This window comes from Schistocerca piceifrons, chromosome 3 (genome assembly GCF_021461385.2).
Source record: "Schistocerca piceifrons isolate TAMUIC-IGC-003096 chromosome 3, iqSchPice1.1, whole genome shotgun sequence".
Classification (NCBI taxonomy): domain Eukaryota; kingdom Metazoa; phylum Arthropoda; class Insecta; order Orthoptera; family Acrididae; genus Schistocerca; species Schistocerca piceifrons.
Window position 1 is genome coordinate 959,823,211 of NC_060140.1, and position 8,147 is coordinate 959,831,357.

Below are 8,147 nucleotides of genomic sequence, written 5' to 3' on the forward strand. Positions count from 1 at the left end.
CGTGTGGACGGGCCCTTATAAGTATTTCCGAAGAGAGCATTTTAAGAGTTACTAATCCGTATTTATTTTTTGTAAATTTAAATTAGGCTACAATCAAGCAATCTGACACATGTAGTTCACCTTCCCACAAGCTACCTCACCCCACGATTATCAGTTTTGCTATGTTACTGTTAATAAATTTCTCTTCATCCGGTACTATCAAGGAGGTAGATTGGTACTACTCGTAAGCTGCGTATTTTTGTATTGATAGGTTGGCACTGGCAGCGTGTATACTGTCAGATGTTTCTTAACTTTGTTTGTTTGTAGCCGTTTGTTTATACTGCTATGTAGTTTTGAATCAAGGAGTTTTGTTTTTGTTTGAATGAATAAAATATATAGAACTCCAAAGCTGCCCATGTTTATCTTTGAAGGACTAACCGGCGAAACATACATAAATTTTATTTGCTGCAGTTTTGCACAAAATTATTTATAGTGTTGTTGATGCATTATATTAAGAATAGTCATTGTAATTTGGTACAACGTCTTTGTAGTGAACCCATTTATTTACTTTATTTTGTTTGTCGCTGGTTTGACAGTTTTTATAGTAAGTTCAGAGTCTACTAATGTGTCCATTCTCTTTTCGAAATTTTCGTCAGAGTTCTTACGGCCGTCTCAATTAAATGATTTTTTTATTATTGCGTGATGAACGGAAAGACTTGATGAGACCATTTTCTTTCAGAAACGAAGTGTTGGTTGTTTCATCTTGTATAGTAATGTGTATTTGAATTTGCTTACACTTGTGTAACATCTAAATAAAGCGATGGACAAGAGTGAGTCTTTTAGTGTCATAGTGAGTAGCCGATAAATAAAATGAAAACTCTTTTTGCTAAGTCTTGATGTACCACTCGATATCCATTGTCTACAATCTGACATGTACTGTGAGAACCTAACATCACATGGTAAGTGGTATTTGTTGTTGATGTTTTTATGATTGTTTAGAGTGAATTGTTTGAAACAATTGTGTAGTTTGGAAGCATGATGAAAGAAAAAAATCCCGGTGTAAGAGTGTTCAGTAGGGATGCTAGCAGTTATAGAATAATAATACGAGATAAGAGTGTTTTGATGGTAAATGCCAATAAAAATGTGTGATGTAAGTAGAAATTTAATAGAAGCAGCTACAGTTGTACACACAACTGCACAATTTGTTTTGGAACATGTGAGTATCGTATCGAAATTTTAAGTTGTAACAAGCGCAATGTTTTTGGGACATGTGATTATCGTATCGAAATTTAACGAGGAAAATGAATGAAACTTGCTGCATTTATTCCAAATGATGACCACCGAGAGTGGGCGGCGATAATTACATTGAATGAAACATTTACTCAAGTACACGTCCTTAAAATTACTCCAAATCTAAATGAGTTCATGCGAAGCTTAAATCAGCTTGTGATTGTTGAAACTTTTCATTGTACAATTGTTATCCAGGTTTCTGAGTTTGTTGCTTAAGGATGGTACCTTTAGCAAGGATATAAAACTGTGCTCTCTAACTTGTTTCAGTAGATGTGTTGTACAAACATTTTCATTGCTTAACGTTATGGCACCAGCCAAATTGTGAACCCATTTTTGCGGGAAAGCTGTCATGATTCCGAGTTGATTGGGTCTAGTGAAAAAACTGAGCCATTGGTTTATTGTTTGAAGTGTTGTTACATATATTATGTAGATTGCATCTGGAATATTTTTGTTTGTATGTTTCAGTTTTAGATATTGGTCATGGGGATACTGGTCAGTAGTACAGCTCTAGGTCTTGGTTTTATTCAAAGGTGACGGTTTGACTGTTAGTTGATGAAACTAGCAAATGTTTATGTAAGATAATTGATCTGAAGAATAGCCTGAAATCTACATTTGATCCATATGTAATGCACTTGGAATAATCTTTAATGTTTTGTGGACAAGATAGTAAGTATTTTATTGCATATTATGTACACATATCGTACATAAACTATAGACGTGAGGAGGGCCACTACATATCTCTTACCTGTGAATGCAATTGGAATAGACTGTCAGTTTATTGTTTGGTTAAATTAATGAATTTCTGCAGTTCTTTGAATTTTGTTGTGTAGCATCACTAATGGTCATTAATTTGTAGGTCTCATGTTTGCAAAAATACCCCTTCAGTTACAGAATGAATCTTTGTTACGGCAGTGGCATGTGCATTGTTTTGGCTCTTCCCAGGAGATTAAAACTGTGTGACAGACAATGACTTGAAACTGGGAAGTTTCTTTTTGTGGTTTCTGGGCATACCAATGGAATTCTGAAGCGAGCCACTACAATTGTTACCAGTAGATTTGATCAGCACACAAGTAGTATGGAGATACTTTGTGAACTCAAAGGGAATTCCTGGAGGGAAGACGAAGATCTTTTCATGAAACATTATTGGGAAAATTTAGAGAACCAGAATTTGAAGCTCACTGCAGAACAGTTGTACTGCCACCTACATACATTTCATGTAAGGGCCACAAATATAAGATAAGAGAAATTAAGGCTCTTACAGAGACATATAGACATTCGGTTTTTCCCGTGCTCTGTATGCGAGTGGAACAGGTAAGGAAATGACTATTAGTGGTACAAGGTACCCTCCGCCAATCACCATATGGTGGCTTGCAGAGTATATAAGCAGATGTAGATCTGAGCATAACTATCCAGGTATCACTCAAAACCCATCCTTCAACTTTGCCAGGACTTCTCTCCATCATTCTGAACTTCACAGGTCTCCTGCATGCCTTTCAAGATTAGCACTCCTGGTAAAAGAGGTCCTTCCTTCCAGAAGTGAATGTCCTGCAAAGTGTTAGAGCTTGTTAGAAACTTGAAAAGGAAGAGAGAGGTAATGGAAGAACTGAAGCTGAAGCTGTGAGCGTGGGTCATGATTCATACCTTCATAGCTCAGTTAGTAAGAGCATTCTAATTTCTTAGACTTTCCAATGATTCAGTGTCATCTCATGGAATCAGGTGTACTGCTGGTGATCTGCCTCTTCCCAACACAATATTTCGACGTCGTAACTTGGCTTCTTTGCATTCGTTTACAGCTGCTGGAAATACCTGATTTGGGAAGATGCAGACAACCGGCAGTACACCCAGTTCCATGAAATGACTCAGTAAGGGCATGCCAATAAAAAGCAAGATTCTGACTTCAAGTCTGATGTGGTACAGTGTGTTAATCTCTTAGGAAATACTGCATAAGCCATTCTCCCTGTTGTGTACTGGCATATATCATCAGTTTTCTTAAGCAGTTGAACTACTGTAGGACATTTTGAATAAAATCATTTTGGGAATTATGCTACATTATTCTATATAACTAAATGAAAACTTTTGACAAAAAGCAAACTGTTTGATTGTGTGGCACAGATATCTAGCTGCTGGAAGCAAGTTGTTGATTTGTTGCTGCCTTCCAATTACCCTCTAGAGTAGCACAAGCTATGACTGACTGTGTGTTCACAGAACCCACTTGTCTCAGGCAACTGGGCAATCCATTCTGAAAATGCTTGCTTTTTGTTCGTAACTCATATTTAGTTTAAAAAAAAGTTTGGTCTGATGCCCCAGTTATTCAAATTGAGAACCACCATAATGCCTGCATATTTATACTAAAAACATTTTTATACATATATATTAGTTTTGATATTCTTAATATCTTAGTTGGTGAAACGAACTGTTCAGTTCTGTTTTACAGTAGCTCAACTAGTTAAAAGAAACTAGTGATATATACCCATTACGCAGTTCACTTAAAACTAATGTGGTACTTCCTGCAGATTAACACTGTGTACCAGATTAGTTATGTTCATGTTTAACTGGGTAGTGTCATACACTAGAGAATGGTACTCCAGTTTATGGTGCTTCTAGTGTTGCATGTGTGTTTAAGTTTTTGTACATTTTAGACAAATACTTTTATTTTATTTTCTTTGAAGTTTTTGTAATTTACTCATATATCACACTTGTTTCATGATATTTGTGTACTGATGCTAAATGCAGTCCTGTTATTGTCAGCGAACTTCCTTAAGTTTTTTGTTTGCTTGTTTTGAGTCTTATTTAACAAGAGTAAAACAGTGAAAATTACTAAGATATGAAAAACACTAATGTGGTAAATATGTCATACACATCATGTATATGTTGTGTAGCGATTATTTTTTAATGTGGTTTGACTACTCAAATTTGTTGTTTTATTGTTGAAGTTTTCGTTTTCAAGAATTATTGTCCTGTTCTTGGTTCTGTGGGCTGTAAATAGAATTAAATATCATCATCATCATCTCTTTTATACTCAGTTATTGAAAATATGCTACATAATGTTGATCTATATTAAAAAGGGGTGCTGTAATTATGTGGTAGCCTGTTGTTAGCACAGACGCACTTTCACTAATACAATTGTTTAAAACAAGTTACTCCACTTCGTGTGCAGCATCTGTTCTCTATTCATGAAATCTGTGGTTCATCAGGTCTGTTTCACCTGTAATTTATTGCTCTCCATGAAGCATCATCAGTGAAGCAGGCACAGAGATAAAGCAGTAGCATCACTTCCAGTGCTGCTGGATGTGTGTGGAAATATCCCCTACTGGTCCCCTGATATAAAGGACCTAACATTGGTATGAATTAAGTAATAAAGTGGATATTCCACATATTAAGTATTTTCTAATACCTGGCTTCAAATTGTGTTCAGGTCAAACACGGAAAAAATATTTTATTTGTGGTTCTGACATCTGTAAGTAGGAAAATCTTGCTAAAATGTATTAGGACTGTTTATTTTCTGAAGGGTCTTATTTAGTAAAGAATGCCATAATTGTTAGTATAATTAAGCTACATTGATATTTAGTATTGCAGGTTTAATCAGGTAAATGTTTTGTATGTGGACAGTCTCCTGTAAGGACGTAAATACAGCACTTGGATTTTTAACAGTTAAATTAGTAAGAAGTTAATCATGAAATTTAACAATGTTTGTGCTGTGAATGTTATCAGTAAATAATAAAAAAATCAACTAATTGGTTTATACATTCAGTAAGCATTATGTGGAAAACAACTTCCTTCGTTAGGTGAAAAGGTGATTACTTAATGTATGAGCTGAAAATCTGCATATGCTTCCAGAAGAGTACGTAAATTTGTCTCTCTCTCTCTCTCTCTCTCTCTCTCTCTCTCTCTCTCTCTCTCTCACACACACACACACACACTGTCGTCAGAAAATGTAACTTTTGGTTGTAAACTCTGTGTAGATAACTTAAGATACGCTCATTTACCATACTTACATTTTTTGTAGTTGCTACAACAATATACAGTCTCATATAACATTGGTGGATATGTGAGTACTGATGTTCTGTAATTTATTATCTCTGTCTTTTTTTTTTCATTAAGCATTATCAAAACTGTGTGTTTCAATTTCTATCTCTACTGTATCTAAGACTAACAAGTAATTATCATTTTATTCAGCATAGGAGAATCTCATTATTGTTTTCGTTATTACATGTTACTATTTTTTTCTTAAATTGATACATTTCATTTACAGTTTTCATTGTTTAAAATTTTTGTTAAGTTGAATGTACAGGGTTTCATAGGTTGCTTAATACATTTTAAATTCATTTGTTGATGGTTATGTTGGACTTAGTAACCATTTTCAGGTGCTATGCATGAAATGGAAAAACTAAATACTTCATTTACCATTGGGTTGAACTCTTTTGTTTTTGAGAGAGGCGACATTTTTGGAGGTTAGTGTTTACATTTTCCACAGTCATCTGACAAGTGGGCAATCAACATTTATCACAAGTTAATAACTTGAATGCAACATATTGATGTTCCACAATAATATTTACTAGTTCATTATGAACTGGCTTTCGGCTTCTTTTTCCATCATCAGATAACTTAGTGTTGCACAGACAGTCTACACAGCTTCAGTGAGAACTCATAACTCATAGCTGTACAAAAAATGCTGTACAATCTACTTGTTCATTGTCATTAAAATATCGTGAACAGAAGATAAAATAATGGCTTGGAGACAGACAACTATTCGCATCACAAAGGAAGTCCAGGCAAGTAGGTAAATATATAAAAAAGCATTGATGAATCTTGACCCATCTTGAAATTTCTGGTCCTAAACAGAAAAAAATGCATGCACACATTCTCCCAATCCTGTGACTGCAAAAGAGTATAAGCTTGAAACCTGAACCATAATTTTCAAATTCTTGTGTATGTACATATAGGCTAATTGATGCACATTCTACAAGGTGAGTGATTGCTTCTCGTCATTTCATTATAAATTGTAATTGATTGTTATAGAGAATGTTTCATAGTTAACTACTTGTATATGAGGAATTTAGGTGATTAATGTTTTTTATATCTCATGTTGCATATTTAATAAATAATATGTGAGAAAAAGTCTTCAAATTTTTGGTGAAAATTTAACAACTGCCATTATTTGTTGATAACAGTTAACAGTCACTAGAGCTGTTTAATATTACTGTCATTGTTGTGTTGCTAACATTTATAATAAATATGTGTTTTTGATGTGTCTTATCTACAGTAATTTTTCATGCTAATTTACAGCACGCAAATTTTGTTCTGTTCGCCCTACCACTACCCAAGAAAGATTTAGAATTCACCCTACATTTATCGTCCCTGTGAACATGTTTGTGTCCTCACTTGTGAATATCATGTGTAAAACCAAATTTAAAAAAATACATCTTGAAATTCTTCGACAAGAGAGAATGAAGTAAAAGACAGATTGGCTTAAATATTCATTATTTTTTAAACAGATCACAATTTTTTAAGATCTTTTTATTACATCTATGACAGTAAAGACATGCTAAATTTCTCAGGGTGTAGTAATGTGATGATAAAAATGGTTTATTGTACGAATGACAGAAAAGTATTTAGCAGTATGTATTGATGTTTGTTGTAATTTTGCTTACATTTAGTGTGACAAAAGTTAAATGTGTAGTTTTTTTGAATGTGTAAATTACACTCCATTGTGGTCCTGAATGTATGTTACTTCAAGCATAGCTGTCCAACTGAAAAGTTTCGGCATTCAATTATAAGGCTATTATAGATTGAAACCTTATGTATTCAGATGATGGACCAAATTAAATAAATAAAAGTGTATTAACTGTGTTTTCAGTTAAAACAAATATTTGGTTTTTATTCTTTCCAGATACCATACATCATTTGGAACAACTACCATTCCGTTCTACAGAATTAAACATTTTGAAGTCTCGTCAAGCTTTTCTCCATTTCCAGTGTTGTCAGTGTGGAAATTGGTATCAGCATAAAGGTTCTCTCAGTCGACATCTTAGATTAGAATGTGGAAAAGAACCACTATTCAGTTGTTCCTTATGTTCGTACAAATCAAAACAGAAACATGATGTGAAGAGACACTTTCTTAAAAAACATATGAAACATTAAAATTGTGGTATCCTCTGCCATTTCTTGTATTGCTGCAATATTTTGATACAGGTGTTCTGGAAAAGTGATTGTAATTGGAAAGAATGTGTAAGATCTTTTTGCTTGTGCAGTTGTATCTTAAAAAACGACGACTTCTTAAGAAATTATGGTTATGATGTGCACTTTCATAACTTGTAACATAATCATTAAATGAAGTCTGCATAATTTTTTCACATACACAGTTGAACAATTTGGTGGCGGAGGGGATTTATAATGGAGGATGAACTACCAGATGTCAGATAAATTTTGTGTCCTCCTTTCACTCTTTTTGTGCTTTTCAGAATCTGATTTTTTGTTATTTTTTGCTTCACCAAATAAAAATAGAGTTACTGTACATTAACCGTATACCCTTGCATACAGGACCTCTTTGAAAATGTTTTTCCGCACAAGAAACTTATCATTTGTCCCCCTTCCCCCCCCCCCCCCCCCCCCCCACCACTTGTTTCTCCCTCATACACTTTCAGCTAAGTCAGTTTTCACTACTAATTGTGATTCAAGCTGTACACAAATCTTGCTCTTGGTCGATGCCCCAAACGGCCACTAATAATTGTAATACAAACTGTATAGAAATCTTTCAGTTGCAATTCCTCTAGCACCCATCTCCGCTTGGCGCCCCCAAGCATCCCAAACAATGGTTGGTGTCAATTGGGTCTTAAACCGGCTGTGCCTCCATAGATTGATTGTTTTAAAAAATTAAT

General features: G+C 34.4%; 1 protein-coding gene across 2 annotated transcripts; it reads left to right on the forward strand.

Moving 5' to 3' along the window:
* Positions 1-332: 332 nt before the first annotated feature.
* On the forward strand, positions 333-7,860 carry LOC124788298 (zinc finger X-chromosomal protein-like). Of its 2 annotated transcripts, none has more exons than XM_047255530.1 (2): positions 333-938; positions 7,160-7,860. In XM_047255530.1, the coding sequence occupies exons 1-2, from the start codon at positions 911-913 to the stop codon at positions 7,408-7,410; spliced, it is 279 nt and encodes a 92-aa protein (XP_047111486.1). In that variant the 5' UTR covers positions 333-910; the 3' UTR covers positions 7,411-7,860. The 2 variants fall into 2 exon arrangements, 1 of the variants encoding a protein (XP_047111486.1); XR_007016083.1 differs by lacking the exon at positions 333-938 and adding an exon at positions 5,572-6,049.
* The last annotated feature ends 287 nt before the right edge of the window (positions 7,861-8,147 follow it).

Excerpts from the sequence above, each read along its gene's own strand:
- LOC124788298 (XM_047255530.1), top strand. The coding sequence starts at position 911 with ATGTACTGTGAGAACCTAACATCACATG. Across the intron at positions 939-7,159 it reads TGAGAACCTAACATCACATG|ATACCATACATCATTTGGAA; the intron begins GTAAGTGGTATT and ends TATTCTTTCCAG.